The 22253-nt window shown below is 36.1% G+C and overlaps 1 protein-coding gene across 1 annotated transcript; it reads right to left on the minus strand.

Moving 5' to 3' along the window:
• Positions 1 to 2928: 2928 nt before the first annotated feature.
• LOC110288388 (vomeronasal type-2 receptor 116-like) lies at positions 2929 to 21923 on the minus strand. Its single transcript, XM_021154747.1, has 5 exons — positions 21639 to 21923; positions 20238 to 21047; positions 18376 to 18603; positions 14276 to 14399; positions 2929 to 3857 (listed from the first exon to the last, which is right to left on the minus strand). The coding sequence occupies exons 1-5, from the start codon at positions 21894 to 21896 to the stop codon at positions 2929 to 2931; spliced, it is 2349 nt and encodes a 782-aa protein (XP_021010406.1). The 5' UTR covers positions 21897 to 21923.
• Positions 21924 to 22253: the final 330 nt, after the last annotated feature.

Here is a 22253-nt window from a genome sequence, read left to right on the forward strand (position 1 = left end):
GATATCTTCCCTTATGGGACCACTTTTGATTTTGCTTCTGCTTTTAATTATATGTCCATGTATATTAAATAAGGTAGTAACCTTTATTAGAGCTGTTTATGAGTGCTGTTCAGATTTTGATGTTACGCCAACATTATCATGCTTTAGAAATTCAAGAAAATCAATATTATGAAGATACTGAAATCTAGTTCTATGATTGGAACTAGGTACTAGAAGAAGTGGGGAGATGAAAGACCAGGAAAAATTCAGACCCCTTAGTCAACAGAGTAAAAGAAGAATGTAGGTTAGCCAGTTAAGTGACCTTGTTCTAGGAACTGGCTGACCACAAAAGTTAGATTAAAATCTTGAGAGCAATCTTGAGAAGCAGGGAGTTTCCCCTTGTGGTTTTTAGTTCCCCCTTGTGATTTTTCACTGTTATTTTCCAATAACACCCTCCTTATGCCTTTGGGTTATGGTTTCTTTCTTTAAATACTCCTTCTAGTACTCAGTGTTGAACTCCTCTACCCCTGTGTGGGATACAAGTTGGCCCTAGCACGCTGGTTCCTATCAATAAAACTCATGTGATTGCAGCAAGGACAATCTCTTGTGAGTTCTTGGGGGATTGCACCTTCCCGTGACTTCAGTGAGGATCTCCCCTCTTTGGGGGTCTTTCAATATCACCCTGAGTGAGGTGACTCAGACCCAACAGGACATGCATGGTATGTACTCACTAATAGGTGGATATTAGCCAAAAAATACAGAATACCCAGGATGCAATCCACAGAACTCAAAAAGGTTAACAAACCAAAGAGCCCAAATGATAATTCCTCAGTCCCACTTTGGAGGGAGAAGAAAGCAATCACAAAATGAGGAGGGAAGAGCCCTGGGTAGGAAAGAGAAAAGAGAGAGAAAGAGGGGAATATTATCAGCTATTGGGTGGAAGAAACAGGATTGAAGCCTTGAGGGTCAGCACAAAGAATAAAAACAGGCAACCTAGGGAGATAGGGTGGGGGAGGGCCCTCCAGAATGTATCCAAGGCCAGGGAGGTTGAGGCCCTCAGGACTTAAAGGGAGGGACCTTAGATGAAATGCCCAACATTGTGGAATGGGAACTTATAGATTCCACCTTCAGTGGAGGGATAGGACTTCAACTGGATGGATGGTGTTGCCATCTCACAATGAATAACTATGAACAAACTGCCAGGACAAATATGGAGAAGATCCTGAGACTAAGGATGTCCAGTGAGAGACCCAAATTGGGATTAAGTTCAGGTGGATGTTTTGAGGCTTGACACTATGAGGCTATGTTGTGCTCACAGAAAAGGGCCTATCATGACTCCCCTCTGAAACACCCAATAGGCAGATGAATGAGTCAGATCCAGATATACTGCATCCACTCCAGAAGTGACATGCATTACAGGCCTGAAAACCTGAAAGCAGTCACGAGGCAGGGAGTTTCAAGGAAACTTTTGCCTCCTGGAACCTTGGCATTCCCATAGCCCGTATACTCAAACCCTGTCCCCATGTTAGTCTGGTATATGGATCCATGTGCTCTCTTTCAGTATTCTTTTATTATAAGTGCCTTTAAGGATTGATTTTCACATAGCTAAGCCTCCACCAGTGTCCCAATGGTTCCTAGAAAATCCTTGAAGCTGACCCTGAGCTTGGAATTCAGTAAGAATGTTACCTATTCAGTAACATTCAAATTCACTTCTAGTAGAGACAGTGCAACTAATTAGGCATTACAAAGAACAGAGCTAGAAAAGCTCAGGGCTAGTCTGCAATTACTAGTAAAGTAATTAAATTAAAGTAATTACTTAGGACAATAGCCGAGTCACACCCAAACACAGGAATACATAATGGCCTAGCAAATAGGTGGGTTGTCCTTGAAAGAGTTAGTGGAAGGGAATTCTCCTGGTACAGGTTTCTTCACTAGGCCCAGAGGAATAGCACTATCAGGTATTTACTAAAGAACCCCTGGTGGTAGGTTTAACAGTAGACTAGCATTGCATCAGAGCATTCAATTGGCTGCTGTGTTTAGTTGATCTTTTTAATTAAGTGGTAAATGCAGCCTGGAACCTGCCATCTTTTTATGTATGCATTCAAGTCACTGTAACTTGGCAGATGTGTTCTCCTGGCTTTTCTTGTTTTTCTTCTGTATTAAAAGTCTGGTGTTCATCAGATCCAGCACACTCTCTCGTGCCCTCGTCTGTCTGTCAATACTTGCCAACTCCATGTACACCTGCCAGAACCCCTGATTCCCACGGATTGAGAGGGGTCAACTGGGTCAGGTCTGTGACACAGATATTTATTCACAACCAGTTGAAACAAGCTTCTGTCCCCTGTGGTTGAATTAGGGAAAAGCTGGAAGAAGCTAAGGAGGAGGGCGACCCTGTAGGAGAACCAGAAATCTCAAATTACCTGGATCCCAGAGATCTCTCAGACACTGGGCCAGGAACCAGGCAGCACACACTAGATAATATGAGGCCCCCAACACATATACAGCCAGGGCTGGACTCAGTCAGTAGAGATACACCTAACCTTCAAGGGACTAGAGGACCAAAGGAGAGTGGAGGTCTGGTGGGGTTGGAGATGGCAGGGTGGAGACATCCTCATGGAGATAGGGTAGGAGGTATAGAATGTGGAACAGACATAGAATGGATTAGGAGGGGGAGAAAATCTGAACTGAAAAAAAAGACTAATTTATATAAAATAAAAGATTTGAAAATGTGAAATATTATGAGAACTATTGTGGTATGAAGTTTAATGTGGCAGTCACACTGTGTGAAATTGATTACATACTTCATCATGGGGTTCCAGGGAATCAAGCTATGGATAGAATATTTGGTGAGAATGTATATCCACAAAGCTATCATAAGAACAACATGCCATAACTTTACATTTGACAGTCAAACTGGTTGAGATCTTGAAAAATTCAATTTAGTGTGAACTATGTTTTAAGTAAAGTTTTGCTCCTGTGGTGTCTTTTATCTCTGTTGTGAGTAAGTGTGTTCAATTCTGGCCTAAACAAAACAATGTAGCACTTAGGAGCAAAGACTATGATAAGAATGCTTGCACTGGAAGCCAAGATAGAGAACATTTCCATAGCCACCATGACCTTCCCGGAGGTGCTGTGGCATACAGGGAGGAACATGACCCATACACTGCAGAACACAAGCATGCTGAAAGCCAGGGACTTAGATTCATTAAATCTGTCAGGCAGTCTCCTGGATAAGAAAGCCAAGAGGTAACTCCCAAAGGCCATGACTCCCAGGTANGCCAGAGTGCAGTAGAAGTAAATATATGAGCCCTTGCTGCAAAGAATGATGATGTGTCCATGTTCAGAGTGATAATCCTTGTCAATAAATGGAGGAGATGTTCCCAGCCATATACCAGAGAGAAGTACTTGTATCAGNGTGCNAACTGGAATGACAAATTTAGGGACCTGTGATGTCAGCAACCATCTTATCTTTCTTCCTGGAGNAGTAATCTTGAAGGCCATAACTACAGTGATGGTTTTGGCCAACACAGTGGATAGGGCCACAGTGAACAGAAGTCCAAACATGTACTGTTGCATTATACACATTGCTGTATTTGGAAGGCCAATAGAGAGCAATGGACAGAGGAAACAGAGGATGAGAGTGATGAGCAGGATATAACTGAGAGATCTATTATTGGCCTTTATAATTGGAGTGCCTCTGTGGTCTACAAATATCCAAATGACAAGAGCTGTGAATGTTGAGAATCCAAGGGACAGAAGAGTGATCCCCTTCCCCAAGGGATCATTATAGGACAGAAAGGTTACAGTTTTCTTCAGGCAGTGTCTCTTCTCTGCACTTGCATAATGAGTTTCTGGACAGTGCACACACTGATCCATACCTGGTAGAAATGAAGTTGGTTATGAATCCATGGTCAAGGTTTCTCTTTACCCTAATATATTATAGAGTTCAAACTCATTGCATTGTTATTACAATCAAGAATTTTAAAATGAATAATCCTACAAGTTAAGGTTTGTACTCCTTTCAAAAAAAAAACAAACAAACAAAAAAAAAAATCCAGGAGGAAAAGCCTCTTCTGGAGAAACATGTGGTTTTCACATTACACATTATAAACAAATCACTGAGCAAACCAGGCAGGAACTGAAAGTGGGATAAGGAGTGTAGAACTGAATCTGTGTACTTTGGGGTGTGGTTTTGCCTGCCCTGCCTCTACCATATTCCTCAACCTTTGTTATGTAGCTCATGATCACCTCCTCAGAGATCACAACAATCCAGTGAGGCTGTCCATCCCACAGCAATCACTAACTACAATATGTGCAAGAGGCTTGCCTACAATCCAGCCTTTGAAAACACTTTTAATACTGGTTTTCTTTTATGCCATAAATATTGATTGTATCAAATTGATAATGAAAATATGCAGAAAACCATATTACTAGAGCCCATTTATTTAACTGTATATTGAAATGTTCACATTTTCTTTTTCAACCTATCTTTATTTATATTTTATAATATAGTTGAAACTTACATTTAGATCTTGAGAATACCAAATTATAGTGCAAAAAATAATTCACTTCTTATACCAGTTCACAAAAAAAGTTTCTTAATTCCCAATAGATTATGTGAATTCATTTTTTAAAAGATATTGTTCATTGAATTTCTTGTATAAAATGATGGTTGTCTTAGATGTATGAAATCTTTTCTTCTTGTGTGATCTTTATTGGATATCACTGAATAATTGTTCAAAGCATTTCTTATCTTTTTCCACCCCTCTCATTTTTGTTGACAAGTAAATCTCACAGATGTTATTGTGAATATGTGGATGTTACAGAAAAGTTAGAGGGACCTAACTCTAATCATTTCTCTGTTTTTTGACAAAATTCTGGATAGTATGGGAGATGTAAACTCCTTTACATATTGAGAGAATTTTGTGACTATTACTTTATGGAAGTTTTGATAAACTTAGTTAAAATTTTTCAGTCAAACACCTACTTAATAATAAAACTCATGTTTTCTGTGGTCCTCTAGAACAGATTTTAAGAACTGAATCATTGTGAATCAAACTTAGAGGAAGAAAATATATGATGTTCTTTAATGACTCATTTTATGACATGTATAACTTTCCGTATTTTTGTAAATGTTTCATTTCAAAACTAGTTTGTTTCATTTTTCCTAAATCATATAGAAAGATTTTACATTTAATTCCATTTTCACTCTACTCTGTATTTGTGTATATTTCTTATGCTTTTTAAAATTCTCCTGTCACAATAGTTAACATTTTCTCAATGTGTCCATTTCTGCTAATGTCACACTCATATAAATCTATACTGGTCTGATTTTAGATCTTTTTTGTTGCAATGGTGTGTTAGCTTCTAATATGTGTTTTGTATAAACAATATCCATTCATTAATGGAGACTTGTAACAAAATTTTATTTTGTTTAAAACTTATGTTTTGTCTTGAAATGTAGGTTTTGTATAATTCCCTATATTTTATCAGTAATTTCTTTAACTTTTGAATGTCCAACTCTGTATTTTTTTAAATCAATAAAATCTGATGTGATATATGTAAAAAGATTCTTCATTCTACTCTATCAATCCAAATGTATATACCTCTGAAATGTTTAATCTTTAGTCTATGAAAGTAGAAGAATTTTGAGGGTACATTTGTATGGTCCTTCTATAATCACATTAAATTCATAAATGAAATGACTATGTCTTCAATCTGCATAGAGGAACTATAACCAAATGAACATTCAGTTAGGTAGTCTTTATGTTTTATCTCTATATGTTCCAGAGGAATAACTTATGTATAATGTGTTTATAGTATACTAATGGGAATTAATAGATAAGGAAATATAATTATCCTGCTTTCCAGACCACACTTCCATTCTCTCACCACGTGTCTGCCTAGCTTCATCAGACCTATTGGTCCAGAACCATAAAGGTTAGATTCCCTTCCTACACCCATCTTCCCTGCCCAATGATCCTAACCAGCTGCCCTAAGAAGCCTGCTATCAATGCCAGATATAAACTGTCCAGCCATCTCTATGCCCACGATTTTAAGACCTGATGTTTCAGAACCATTCAAGCCAAGAAGTCTCACCAGGGGCTTATCACACTAGGATTATTGAGGCTAAGCCCCATCACAATATATAGTATAACAAGAACATGCAGTGACTAAAAATATCTAGATGCCTAATGGCATGAAATGGATTCAAACAACAAAAGTCAAGGACCATAGAGCACACCTATCCTACAACTTCAAGCCCTGCATAACTTAACACAACCAAACCACAATGCCCTGAAATCCAATCTTATGAAGATGATAGATTCATTTAAGGAGAAAGTGAATAAATTCCTTAAAGAAATAAAGGGAACCAAATATAGGACTTTAAAGAGGAAACAAATAAATCCCTTAAAGAAATACTAGAAATTGCAATTAACCAGGGGATTAAATAAAACTGTTCAAGACATGATAGTGGAAATAGAAGCAATAAAAAATATAAACTGAAGAAAAACTGGAGATGGAAACCCTAGGGAAGAGAATGAGAACAACAGATGCAAGAATCACAAACACAGAAAGGATGGAGGAGAGAATTTCAGGTAAACAATGAAAGAAATTATACATAAGTAGAAGAAATGTTAATTCTAAGATAACCCTGAAACAAAATATCCAGGAAATTTGGGGTAACAATGAAAACACCTAACCAAAGAATGATAGGAATAGAAATTAAAGAGTCTCAGCTCCAAGGATGAGAAAGTTTTTCTACAAAATCATAGTACAAAATATTCACAACTTAAAGAGAAAAATTTCTATAAACATCTAATATGCTTGCAGAACACAAAGTATATTGGAACAGAATAGGAAGCCCTCTCTCAACAAAATAATAAAAATATGGAATTTAGAGAACAACAACAACAATGAAAAAGAATATTAAAAGCAACAAGGGAAAAAGACCAGGTAACATACTATTTCAGACCTACTAGAATTGTGCCTTTTTGATAGAGACTCTAAAAACTGTAGGGCCTTGACAAGTATCTTAAAACCTATAGAAATACACATGCCAATCTAGAGTACTACACCTAGAAAAATTCTCAATGAACACAGATAGAGAAAACAATGATATTTCAAGAAAACTCTAAATTTAGACAATATCTATCCACAAATTCAGTCCTACAAAAAACCTAATTAAAGGAAAACTCCAACAGAAAGAGGATAACTACTTTCAAGAAAACACGGAAGATAAATAATTCTATACCAGAAAAATAAAGTTAAACACACAATAACACATACACACTAACACTACAAACATCAAAATCACAGGGGTAAACAATAACTGGCTGTTAATGTCTCTCACCAGCAATGGACTCAACTTTCCAATAAAAAAGAAACAGGCAAACAGAACAAATCAAAAATAGGAACCATCCTTTTGCTGCAAAAAGGAAACACAGTTCAACAATGATAGTTAGATAGTTATTACCTCAGAATAAATGCTATAATTTTTTTCTGGGCCACAGGACCCTAGAAGAAAGATGAAGTAACTATTCTTGTATGTATTAAAATAGACTTTCAACTATAATTAAACAAAGCAAATGGGAAAGGATACTATATACTCATTAAAAAAATCCAGTAAAATGATATCTCAATTCTCAACATGTATGCTCCTAATTCAAGGGCGCCCATGTTTGTAAAAGAATCATTCCTAAAGTTGGAAACACACATCAAACTCTACATGTTAAAAGTGGTTGATTTCTATGCCCCATTCTCACCAACTGATATGTTATTCAGTCAAAAACTAAACAGAGAAATATGAAAACTGGCAGAAAGTATGAATCAAATGGACCTAAAAGACATCTAGATAATATTCCACACAAACACATAAGAATATACAACTTTCTCATCACCCAATTCTTCCCCCAAAATTTAGCAGATAATCAGTCTCAAAGCATCCTTCACAGATACGAGAAAATTGAAATAACACCTTTTCCTCTATGATGGAGGAAAGCTGGACTTCAGCAACAACAGAAACACCAGAAAGCATACACACTTATGGAAATTAAACAAGCCTCTACTCCATGATCTCTGGTTCAGGGAAGAAATAAAGAAAGAAATTTTTAGAATTCAGTAAAAATAAAGGCACAGCATATGCAAATTCTTGGGAAACAGTAAAAATAATTCTAAGAGGAAAGTCCATTACACCAAGAATGCCCATAAAAAATTTAATTTGAAATTTTTCATATGAAGAATTTAAATGTATACCTAAAACTATAGAAAAAAGAAGAAAACACAGTTAAGAGGAGTCAAGGGCAGAAAATAATCTGATTTCAATAATCTGAATCAATCAATTACAAAAAATGGACTAATGAAGCCAAGAACTAGCTCTTAGAGAAAATCAACGAAATAGACATACCCACACCAAAATAACTAAAGATATAGAGATGGTGTCAAAATAAATAAAATCCAAAAAGAAAAGTGAGAGAAAACAAGACAAAAAAAGCATAAATAAAGCATCAGGTCTTACTTCAAATCTTGTAATCTACAAAATTGGAAAATCTTAATAAAGAGGGCAATTTTCTAAACATGTAACACACTAACAAAGTTTAAATCAAGATCAGGAAACCTATATAAATAGCCCTAAAACCCTGAGAAAAGAGATGCAGTCTTGTAATGTCTCTTAACCAAAAATGCCCAGGGTCAGATGATTTTATTGCAGAATTTTACCAGACTTTCAAAGAAAAGATAATACCAATATTCCACAAATTACTCCACCCAATAGAAACAGAGGAACACCGTGGAACTCATTCTATATGACTTCTGTCATACTGATACCCAAATTACACAAGACTCAACAAAAGAGAATTTTAGACCTATTTCCCTCATGAATACTGATGAAGAAATGAGCACACACACACTATATATATATGGATATATGGATATATGGATATATATGGATATATATGGATATATATGGATATATGTATAGATGGATAGATGGATAGATGGATAGATGTATATATGTATATATATATGTATATATGTATATGTATGTATATACATGTGTGTGTATATATATATGTGTGTGTGTTCATATATATATGAACAAATCAAAAACATCTTAGCCATAATCTAATAAGCGTCATCCAAGGGATTCAAGGATGGCTAAATACATGAAAACCCATCTGTGTAATTCACTATATAAATAAACTAAAAAAAAAAAAGCTCATGATCATCTGATTAGATACAGAAAAATGACTTTAACAAAATATGACACTAATTCCTTTCAAAAGTCTTGGAGAAATCAGCGATACAAGACACATATCTAAACGTTATAAAACCAACATATGGCAAATGGATAGCCAACATCTGATTACATGGAGAGAAAATTAGGCAATTCCACTAAAATCAGGGACAAGAGACGGCTACCCAATCTCTCTAATCTATTCAATACAGTACTTGAAGTTCTACTTTGAGCTATCAGAGAACTAAAAGAGATCAAGTGGATTCAAATTGGAAAGAAAGAAGTCTAAGGATTGCTATTCACAGATGATATAATAAATACAAATAACCCAAAATTTTACCAGAGAACACCTTCAGCAAAGTGGCTAGATTCAAAATTAACTAAAAAAATAGTCCTCCTTTATACAAATGATAAATTAACTGAGAAATAAATAAAGGAAATAAAACACTTTACAATATTTACAAATAATACAAATATCTTCATGTAACTCTAACCATGCAATTTAAACACCTATATAACAGAATTCACTGTAAAAAAATTAAGGAAGATTTCAGAATATGGAAAGATTTCCCATGCTCTTGAATGGTAGGTTTAACATAATGTACATGGCTATCTTACCAAAACCAATCTACATATTTAGTGTGATGCCCATAAAAATTCCAATACAATTCATTACATACCTTAAAATAGCAATTCTTAACTTCATATGAAAAAAATCAGAAAAAGAAAGAAAGAAAGAAACAAATAACCTAAAATTGCTATAACAAGCCTAAACTATAATTAAACTCTTGGAGGTGCACACATCCCAGAACTCTAGGTATATTATCAAAGAATAGTAATAAAATATGCATGATATTAGTATAGGAAAAAAACCAGGTTGATCCATGGCATCAATCTTCAAATATTGCCACATACATACCTACAGACACAAAACCATAGAATGTGAAAAAGAAAGCATCTTAAAGAATTAGTGCTGAATTAATGGGATGTCTGCATGTAGAGGAATGAAAATAGATTTTTATCTATCTTCCTACACAAAACTTCAAGTGAAATGGACTAACGATCTTAACATAAAGACAAATAAAATAAATCTAGTAGAAGAATACTGAGGAATAGCCTGTAATGCATTGGTACTAGAGACAACTTCCTGTACAGAAGAGCAATGGATCAGGCTCTAAGATAAAGAATTCATAAATGGTAACTAATCAAACTAAAAAAACCTGCTATTAGGCAAGAACACTCTGGAAATCAATTTGCTGGATTATCAGAAAATGTCAATATTTCTGCCTCAAGATCCAGCTCTATCACTTCTGGTCATAAGTCCAAAGATGGCACATTATTCCACAGTGACACTGGCTCAACTATGTTCATATCAGTTTTCTTCCTAATAACCAGAAACTGGAAACAACCTANATATCCCTTAACTGAAGAATGGATAGATAAAGAGTAATTGGTATGCCTACAGAATGGAGTACTATTTAGCCATTAAAAACAAGGACATCGTGAATTTTGCAAGGAAATTGATGGAACTTGAGACTATCATCCAGAGATTGGTAACCCCAAAGGATTATCATGGTATGTTTACAATTATACATGGATATTAGCCATACGTACAGGATACACACAATACACACTAAAGAGCCAAAGCTAAACTAAAAGTAACACCCAAGTGAGGGTACTTGATTCTCACTTAGAAGGTAGAATATAATAGTTATAGGAGGCAGATGGAATGAGGAATCTGGGTGGCAGAAAGGACAAGGAGGTGAACTGGGGTTTTCCTGATCAAGTATACAGAGAAATACAAGAGAAAGATAGAGTGCCAGGAGAATAGAAATATGTAGATTGGGGTAGAGGAAGGCAAACATTTTGAGGATCTGTTAAGATCTGGGATATGGGAGCCCCCAGCAATCAAAGGGGGTGAACTTAACTCAGAGTCATAATAGTGGTTCTTTGGAACCTGAAAAGTCTACCTCCTTGAGCCAGGAAGCCACTATTGAAGCAGTAGGGAAACCAACTCACAGACACAATTTTTGACACCAAATTCATCCTATGAACACAAGATGCAGAAACAGGGGTTGAAGTAGAAACAGAGGGTAGAGAAAACCAATTCCCAATGAAACCAATAGAGACAATGGTCCCATTTCAGTCTCATCCCATTGGAAAATACCAATCCCTGAAATTATTAATGAAAGTCTCTTCTGCTGAATGAAACAGATGCAGACACTCTCCGACAAAACCTGCCCCTCCCTACATATGGAGCAGATGAGCAGCAAAGAAATGAAAAGATATATATCTATGTAGTTCTCGATTGTCTGTCAAGTGTTTTCCTAACTTGGCTGCCTTCTCTGGCCTCAGTAGAAAAGGTCTTGACTAGCGATGTAGACAAATAATACGCCAGGTTAGAAGACAGCCAAAGTGCTGGCTCCTGCCTCTCATTGGAGAATGAGAAAATGGATAGGAGAGGGACTTTCTGAGGATGAGAACAGGAGGTGAGACATGGATTGGGATGTAGAATAAATAATAAAAACAAAATTATCATGCCCCTTGTCAGAAATGAGATATGTGTAATACAATGTACATATAGTACAACCACTCTGGAAGTCAGTCTGGTGGTTCCTCAGAAAATTGGACATAATACTACTGGAAGATCCAGCAATACCTCTCCTGGGCATATACCCAGAAGAAGTTCCAACTGGTAATAAGAACACATGCTCCATTATTTTCATATCAGCCTTATTTATAATAGCCAGAAGCTGGAAAGAATCCAGATGTCCCTCAACAGAAGATTGGATACAGAAAATGTGATACATTTACACAATGGAGTACTACTTAGCTATTAAAAACAATGGATTTATGAAATTCTTGGACAAATGGATGTATCTGGAGGATATTATCCTTAGTGAGGTTATCCAATCACAAAAGAAGCCATTAGATATGCTCACTGATAAGTGGATATTAACCCAGAAACATAGAACACCCAAGATCCAATTTGCAAAACACAAGAAATTCAAGAAGAGGGAAGACCAATGAGTGCAGACTTCATTCCTCCTTAGAATAGGGAACAAAATACCCATGAAAGAAGTTACAAAGACAAAGTTTGGAGCTAAGATGAAAGGATGGACTATCCAGAGACTACCCCACCTGGGGATCCATCCCATAATCAGCCACCAAACCCAGACACTTTTGCATATACCAGAAAGATTTTGCTGAAGGGACCCTGTTATAGCTGTCTCATATGAGGCTGTGCCAGTGCCTGGCAAATACAGAAGTGGATGCTCACAGTCATCTAATGGATGGAACACAGGGCCCCCAATGGAGAAGCTAGAGAAAACACCCAAGGAGCTGAAGGGGTCTGCAACCCTATAGGTGGAACAACAATATGAACTAACCAGTACCCCCAGAGCTCATATCTCTAGCTGCATTTGTAGCAGAAGATGGCCTAGTCAACCATCACAAGGAAGAGAGGCCCCTTGGTATTGCAAACTTTATATACCCCAGTACAGGTGAATGCCAGGACCAAGAAGCAGGAATGGGTGGGTAGGGGAGCAGGGTGGAGGGAAGGTATAGGGAACTTTAGGGATAGCATTTGAAATAGAAAATATCTAATAAAAAAAAGGTTAAAAAAAGAAAATAAAGAAAATGGAATTTATTTCACGAAAAATCCTGAAAGAATGAACAAGTAGCCTTCTTTTTCACATCAGTGTTATTAACCGCAAGTCCCTTCTACTTATGTTTACTATTCAACCTGGAGTGGCCCAATGCTTATGCTACACTTGCTGATTGCAGTCACCTTGTGACTGGCTCATGCTTGTTGTTCTTATTTTGACATTGTTTAAAATTTCCCCCAAATTTTCTGGAATTAATTATTCTTCACTTCATGTCTTGATATGAACACAGGTATGTGCAGTGTTCAGTAGATCTTGACATATTCACTACAGCAACATTACATGCACCCATCTACCAGTGCATCAAAAGGTGATCATGTGCCAAGTTCTCATTTCAAAAGATGTCACATGATCTTTCTACACATTTATATTTGTTTCCAGTAGTTCTAATGAGAACATACATACACTATTGATATTTGGGTGTTGACGAGTTAATGAGTGACACAACATATTATAAACTTTGAGGACACCTCTACTGTTGTGCCAATTACAATAATATTTTCAAATGGTACATAACTATAGTTTCAACTTCATTAGTAGATATGGAAATATTAAATATATAAAATAATTATGCTTCTTGAAAAATGTGAATTAATTTATAAAATTCTATACAAAATAGGTATTCAGTTTTTTAATTGCATCCCTTATATCTCTGACTGTCTGTCTTTCACCCTCTTCACAATAACTTAATTTCTTTGTCTAACCTATTGTTTCAGATGCATTAACTGGGTTGAAGAAAACCTGGCAATAAAATGTTGTAATTAAATTAATTTAAAAACTTTCTTATGCCATAAAACAGATCAAACACAGAAATTGCAACTGGGAAAATGAAATAGCTTTCTGGGTCCACTGTGTGAAATAAGACAATTGTGGAACTACTATAGCAAAGCTAAATTATTCACATTTAAATGTAATGCAAGTGTCATTAAAGTATGCTTTCAAGATTACAAAGACTTTTTTTTTTTCGAGACAGGGTTTCTCTGTGTAGTCCTGGCTGTCCTGGAACTCACTCTGTAGACCAGGCTGGCCTCGAAATCAGAAATCTGCCTGCCTCTGCCTCCCAAGTGCTGGGAATAAAGGCATGTGCTAACCACCACCACCTGGCCAAGATTACAAAGACAATACTCAGCATATTGTTGATTAAATTTATGCTGAAATTTCACATTTGTCTCTGTTGTGAGGAAGTGAATTCTTGATGCCACAATGCCTACAATGACTAAAAAGGTGAGTCATTCCTATGTGTTATTTTAATAGAACATACAGGTAAAAGATTCAGTTGTTAAACTGAAGTAATGTAATGGCCATGTGGTTCCCTTGTCTCGTTTTTTCCTTTACTTAGTTTTGTTAGAGCACTGTAGAAAAAAATGGAAAAGCCTCTGAGAAACTTGTCCTTCACCTGTTTCATTGGAAATCTCATTGTCTGGGCAAGGAGTGCAGTCAAAGCAACAGGTAGGCTTGCTCTCCAGGACAACTTTCCTGAATCCAGGATTGCAGCTCTCACTGCATACAGAGTGAGGAGTCTGAAAAATATTTAATACAAGATACAAAGACACTTAGCTCTTAATTAGTGCACAAGTAAAGTATGTATTTTATAATACAGAAAGTATATTAATTAAAATTTATATCTAAATATGTTGGTTTTTGCAGGTTTACTCCATTGGCCATTGAATGAAAGTGGAAATGATCTTTGGTCAGCAACGGCCATCACTTTCCTTTCCTGAATTTAATGAAATCTGCCCAGTGTCTTAAAGTCACCACTGCCACAATCCTCTGCCTTAGGGAACTTCACCCTCAAACTGTGATGTGACAAAGAAAATTTTTCTATCCTCATATTAATTTTGTTGCCTACATGTTTCCAACAATACAGTTAAGTATAAAAGGGAAATACTCACATTGTTCTTTATTTGTCAAAGGCTTAAAATCAAAGGCCATCTGAACTGACTGTGACTGTGTCTTATCGTGATAAAACAGCATGACCATTGCAAATTGTGGACAGAAAGGTTTATCATGAGTGGAAATAAGGACTGGAGTTGAAGCAGAAAATTTGAGAAAGTAATGGAAATGGAGAACACGCACTATTTCTGTTTACTGTTTGGTAATAGTGTCTTTCTCACCTTAGATACTTAACAACTAAGGACCACCTCCCACCACCCACATTTTATAGGCCATTTGTGATGTTAGTTACTTTTCCATTAATTAATATTTTATTCCATTTATACATCAAATGCTGCCCCTCCTGGTTCACCACCAAAGAGTCCCTCCTCTCCTTCTCTGCTGGAAGGGTGTGCAACCACTATGTGTCCTGCTACCCTGGCACACCAAGATTCTCCAGGATTAGCTGCGTCTTCTTCCACTCTGGCCAAAGAAGGCAGCTCAGCTGTGGAATGAATTGTCCAGAGAGGTATCAGCTTAAGAACAGCCCCCCACTACAGCTCTTTGGGAACTCACATGCATATTGAGCTGCTCATATGCTACATATATTGGGGGTGGGTGAGGCTAAGTCCAACCCATGTACATTGTGATTTGTGACTCAATCTGTGAGATTCCCCAAGAGTCGAGTTTATATGACTCTTGATCTTCCTGTATAGTTCGTAAACATTTCTGGGCTCCAATACTTCCATAATTGTCCTGTAACTGTGTCCAGTGTTAGGCTGTGAGTCTTTTTGCTTGTTTCAGTTAACTGCTGGATGGAGCCTCTGGAAGGACAGTTAAACTAGGTTCTTCTTTGCAAGCATAATAGGTACCATTATATGTGTCAGGGATTGATACTTGCCCCTGGAGTGCTCCTGAAGTTGGGCCAGTTATTGGTTGGCCATTCTCTCAGTCTCTGCAACATCACTGCATTTCTTGTAGCTAGGACTATTTTGGGTCAAAATTTGTGGCTATGTTGTTGCCCTTATCCCTCTACTGCTGGAAATGCTTGGATATAGAAGGTGTCCTCTTTATGTGCCATAACTGCAGTGCTATTGGTCTTAGTTATCATCACATGCACTAACTACTGTTGGCCTTCCTAATGACATGTCTCTGACTCTTCCTTCAGATTTCCCTAACTCCTCCACTCCTGGCAGGTACAGTTCACCTTTGGTTCTCCTATCTGAACATCTTTTCTGACTCTTCTAAGATCTGATACTGAAACCAGCATTCCCTACCACATTCCCTACCACAGAAAGTTATCTCCCTCCATTTACCATTTTATGATTATTTTATACCCCTTCTAAGTGAGATTCAAGCATCCTCGATTTGGCCTTCCTTTTTCTTTGGTTCTATGGATTGTAAAATGTGTATCATGTTCTTAGTCACTAATATTTATTATAAGTGTAACTATTCATGTCTTTTGAATCTAGGTTACCTCATTGAGGATGATATTTTCTATTTCTATCCAATTTCTTGGAAATTTTAAAGTCCTAATTTTTATAGCTGCATAGTATAACATTGTGTGAGTTAACCACATCTTTATCTATCTATCTATCTATCTATCTATCTATCTATCTATCTATCTATCTATCTATCTATGTATATATTGGTTGAGGGACATCTAGGTTGCTTTTAGTTTCTGGCTATAACGAATCAGGCTACTATAAACATAGTGGAGCACATTTCCAAATATGGTGGAGCAGTTTTGAGTATATGTCCAGGAACAGTATATCTGTGTCTTCATGTAGTACTATTTCCAGGTTTCTGAGCAACCACCAGATTGCTTTCCTATGTCCTTGCACAAGTTTGCAATCTCAACAGCAATGGACTAGTGTTCCCATGTCTCTATGTCCTCATTAACAGAAGCTATCTCTTCAGTTTTTATCTTGGCCATTTTATTTGTGTCAGACTGATTTTCAGGGTCATTTTGATTTACATTTCCCTGATCACTAAGATTGTTGAATATATCTTTAACCACTTCTAATACATTTGAGACTCCTCTTTTGAAAATTCTCTGTGTAGCTTTTTATCACATTTTTATTGGGTTATTCACTTTTCAAGTTTTAGAATCTAACTTCATGAGTACATTATTATTTGGAATATTAAACCACTGTTGGATGTAGGGTTAGTGAAGAACTTTTCCCAGATTGCCAGCTTCCATGTTTGTCCTTTGACACTCTTCTAGGCCTTATGGAAGCTTTCCACGGTCATGAGGTCCCATCTATTAATTGTTCCATGATCCACCCAGGATATTGTCTTCTACACCAATGGGTTCAAGATTATTCACCAATTTCTCTTCAATTATACTCAGTGTATCTGGTATCATGGTGAGGTCTTTGACCCACTTCGACTTGGGTGTTTTGACGAGTGATGAATATGGATCTATTTGCATTGTTCTACAAAGCAGATATCCAGTTGGACCAGAATCATTTGCTGAAGACGCTTTCTTTTTTCATTGTATGTTTCTTTAAGTTTTTGTCAAAAGTCAAGTGTCTATAAATGTACTTCTGGGAATGAATTTCATTCCACTGATTAACTACCTTGTTTCTATACCAAAACCATGCAGTTTTTATACCATTGCTCTGTAGTTCAACTTGAGACCAAGGATGGTAATTCCTCCAGAGGTTATTTTATTGGTAAGGTTCAGTTTTGCATCCTGGCTTATTGTTCTTCCATATGAATTTGATAATTGCTCTTCCAAAGTCTGTAAATGATTGTGTGGTACTTTTGATAGGAATTGCATTGCATTTGTATATTGCTTTGTTAAATATGTGGAATTTTGGTAACAGTCAAAAATAGTTCATTGTCACTAGGTTTATCCAACTAATCTATGAGAAAGGAAGATCTTTCTATCTTCTGAAATCTTCAGTTTCTTTATTCAGGGACTTGAGGTTATTTTCATTCATATCCTTTGATTTGCTTGGGGATTGATGTGGTCCATAATAGCAACCAAGGGTCATTAGATTTAGAAACATAATATTTACTTACAATAGAGACATACCCACCTCTGGGCCAATTAGTCCTATATTCAGATATAGACAATTGTTCCTCAGAACTGTGAGCAGATGTATCCACTTTCACTAATAGTGAAAGACCTGCTGGCTATTCTAAAGAGTGTTGTTTCACTAATTTCTTTCTCTTTATTTTCATAAATTGGGGAAATAAATCCACTCTCAGTATAATGGTCCCTCATGTGTAAACCCTTTCAAAGTACAATACTTGACAGGTTTTGCTTGATGAAAGAGGTTTGGAAATATTATTCCTACTAAGATTCCTCTTGTCAGGTTATTGCAATTTATGTTATTTTGAAAATAAATTTACCAATGACTCAGGAAGTCAATATAAACATCCTGATATCTCTTTTATTACAATGTCCTCAGAAAAGACTAATTGATATCCTTTTTTAAAATGATAAAATGAATAGATAATTGGAAAATATTTAAAACACATCCACCAGAATGAGTCATCAGCAAAAACCTTAAGATTGATAGTTTTTAGTGTATTGATGTGGTCAAAAATACCAACCAAGAGTCATTACATCCAGAAACATATAATATTTACTTCTATTAGATACACACTCACCTCTGTAAATCCTATAGGCCAATTAATCATATATTCAGACATTGACAATTGTTCCCCTTTGGGAGCACTGGGAACAAATGTACCCACTTTCACTAATAGTGAAAGACCTGTTGGGAAATTCCAAATGTTGGTAATATCATACTCTGGATCTGCCTTCCTTTTCCAGTCTAGAACCACATGGTCACCAACAGAATTTTTCACTTGAATCTTCTTCAGAAAAGGGTGAAGCTAAAACATTTATGAAATCCTGTCATGAAATTGCAGTTATAGTGTCATAAGAAGTAATGTTCTGACTGTAAATGTATCGTGTATGTAATATATCATGTTAATGCTGTTTTAATTAATTACCTATGGGGTTGAACAAAGGAAAGCTTAGGAGAATATAAATATTTGTTTTTGTAAATGTCAGTTTGCATAGAATATAATTTATCAAGCAGTGCCAAACAATAAAGGATAAGAGAGAAAACAAGTTTCAACTTAAAAAAAAAAAAAAAAGATTCTAAGTTCATCATTTCTATCACTGTAATCTAATGGAATAAGATATAATTCTAAGTATCTGTAAAATAATGGGAAAGGAGTCTATTTTGCTCCATTATTTTTTAATTGTTTTAGAATTATGCCAAATATTGAAAAATGATCAAGAACTATATAGTAAACAAACATCAACTTCTCTGAAAACTATCTATCTTCTTATATTTTCTGAAAATTTCTTAGCCACTATATTTATGATGAAGTAATTTGAGTTTGGTGGATAAACAGGAGTGATTTTAGCACATAAAAATTCTAATGGCATCCAGGAATATTGGATATATTTTGTATAAAATCAACATGAATACCTGATTTTCTTTGTTTTGTTTTGTATCCAGATTGTTTAGTTAAAAAAAAATCAGACTTTAATAAACTTAACAATGTAGAATATAATACCAGTTTGCAAATTAGACAGTGTTGTTTAACATGGATTTTTAGCAAAGATCTACAAATTTTGATAACTTCTATGGAATCCAGAGGGGGACAGTTGGCCTATATGTTTTACTACCTTAGAGAGTGCTTATGGTTCCTAAGAATAAAAAAGCATAGAAAATTCTCCAGGATCTGAAAATGAAAACACCCGTAACCTCATAACACATACCTCTCAAGCCAACTATACCATGAAAACTCTAGGAGACCCTACAGGCGGGCTTTTCAGTTTTAGATAATTCCAGATTCAGTAAAATTGACAACTGTGCATACCCACTACTACTAACTATAGGTCAGAATGAAGAAAAACAAATTAATCTTGGTTATCTCTAGTAATGTATTCTCTAATCAATATTTTCATTTTCTTTACCCTCTAATCATCTTTCTTCTGACAATTATCATTTTACTTCCTAAATCCCCTTGATAAAGTGGATCTAGATAATTATTTTTCTATTATCTATATAATTTTAAATTTAGTTATTCAATTCCATCCTGATTGCAGCTCTTCTTTCCAGGCTATCCCTCAGACAACCCATATCCCTGTTGCCCATCACTTTCTCTGAGATGGTGGAGCCTTCTCGGCATGTTACCCACCCTGAGACATCAAACCTCTTTAGGGCTAAGTGCATCATTGAAATCTGGGTTTTCGTTCTGAGAAATTGCAAAGAGCAATAACCATATTTTTTCTACCAAAATAAGAATTATTCTGTTAGTTCAATCTTCCACAGGTACACTTATCAGTCATGTTTATGGACATATATGTACATTGATATCTAGGCACTGAAATATATGCTACCTCTTATAGATTATTGAATGGAAAAAGTAATCTAGCATAACTAGTTTGAGAGCTTCTAAAGCATTTGATGTTATATTGGGGAGTTTAAAATACAGGAATTTCACATTACCTGCCAGGGGAATAACTGAGTCCTATCAATATTTGAGTGTGGTTGAAATTGTATTTGACTGAGGGTCTCCTCCTGCAGACTGTGGGCCACTGCATACACAGCATTATACACATTATAACTCTCTTCAGTCATGGCCATTGTAAAAATATTCCCTGGCAACAATTCCAAAGAGGCATTCTGCAGACAGTTTTTAAATACTTTACATTCAGAATGCAAAAATGAGCATTCGAAATACCAGTACCACAATATATGAAGAAAAATATCTTCTGGGTACTTGAAGGGGGTGGCTTCTTGCATAAACTTTTTGAAACCAGCAATCTCCTCATAATGGGGTGAAAAAATGAGAGCCCCATGGGATAATTCTAACATATTATATAGTTCTATATTGGGGCAAAACCATTTTGTATTCATAACCCAAACTTTTTTCATGTTGGACTTTCTATGTGTGCTTTCTATTAAAGTTAATAGAATAGAAGTGGGTCCATAAATTACAATCACATCTGCTGTCGATGATTCTAGAATGTGGATATGATTTGGGAATAGCAAATAAAGTCGGGTTTCCCCCACATATAATACTGTTTGCACAAAAGCTATGCAGATTCTAGTTTTGTCTAGCTCCTTTCTAAAGTCTGATAGAAACTGAGCACCTCTGTGGTCATCTGAGATGAGGAGTCCCACCCAGTTCCAGTTGAAATGAATCATCAAAGAGGCAATACCAGACAACAGAGCTGTGTCTTTGGGGGCCACCTGGTAGAGAGATTGAAACTGGTTTCTACCAATCTGAACAGGATCAAAAGGCCCAAAAGTAAGCTGAAAGAAATACAAAATGTTAAAATGGAGACCAAGAATTGCCATTCAAAATGTCTTAGTCTTAAAAGAGAAAATGAAATTATTAAACTTTCCACATTGCTGTTGATCACCAAAGGAAGTCAGTATTGGAACTCAAGCAGGTCAGGAATCAGGAGCTGATGCAAAGTCTGTGGAGGGATGTTAGTGGCATTTTCCCTTGGCTTGCTCAGGTTGCTTTCTTATAGAACCCAAGACTACCAGCCCAGGGATGGCACCACCCACAATGGGCCCTCCACTCTTGACCACTAATTGTGAAAATGCATTGAAGCAGTGTCTCCTGGAGGCATTTTCTAAACGGAAGCTCCTTTCCCTGTGATAACTCCAGCCTGGGTCAAGTTGACACAAAATCAGCCAGTATACTATATTTAAAAGTAAAAAAACAAAACAAAACAACAAAAAAAAACAAAAAGCCCCCCAAAAAACCAATGTGTCTTTGTCTTTGTAGATGATATTTCAACTTAAGTAATCAAACTCTGTCCCTTTCATTTTACAAACAGGTAAAATCAGAGAAAATAGTTCTGGCTGCTCATTACTCACATCACTTGCACTCACCTGAGGAAATTTGTAAAGATCTAATATGGTCCAAATTGTTTCAGATATTTTCCATGATACTCCAGTAAGTGTAGCAGCTGATTTGCTTTCTTTTTTACAGGTATAATTAGGGATCAATTTACTCAAACCTGTGAGCCAAGCGAATACACTCCTAAAAATGTTCTTTTCAATATCTGGCAGATTATAAATCTCAAGTCCAAGAGAGGTGTTTGGTAAAATGTGAGAGTTCAAGTTGATCTCATTGACGGCAAATAACATGGCCAAAACGAGTTGGTAGTTTCGCGCACTTATCCTGCAGAGAAGTATCACAGCATACACGTGGGAAACTCATAATAATTATACATACAACTTTAGTGCACTAGTTCTATACTTTGAACGGTTGTGTTTGCTTAGAACCCACACTTTTATGTCAGCCAATGAATTTTTTTCAATTAAAATGGTATGCTATGACAATTGTAGTTAATAAGATCCTGAAAGGGGAACCTTGTTAATTATAGACCCAAGAGAGCTTGCTTTCTCTGGTTTGCAGATGTGGAAATATAACATAATTGAACCATAAAATCAAGTATATTTCTTCAAAGTTATCCACTCTTCTTCTCTTCCAGTATCAAAACT

This window comes from Mus caroli, unplaced genomic scaffold, assembly GCF_900094665.2.
Source record: "Mus caroli unplaced genomic scaffold, CAROLI_EIJ_v1.1 scaffold_13979_1, whole genome shotgun sequence".
NCBI classification, from domain to species: Eukaryota; Metazoa; Chordata; class Mammalia; order Rodentia; family Muridae; genus Mus; species Mus caroli.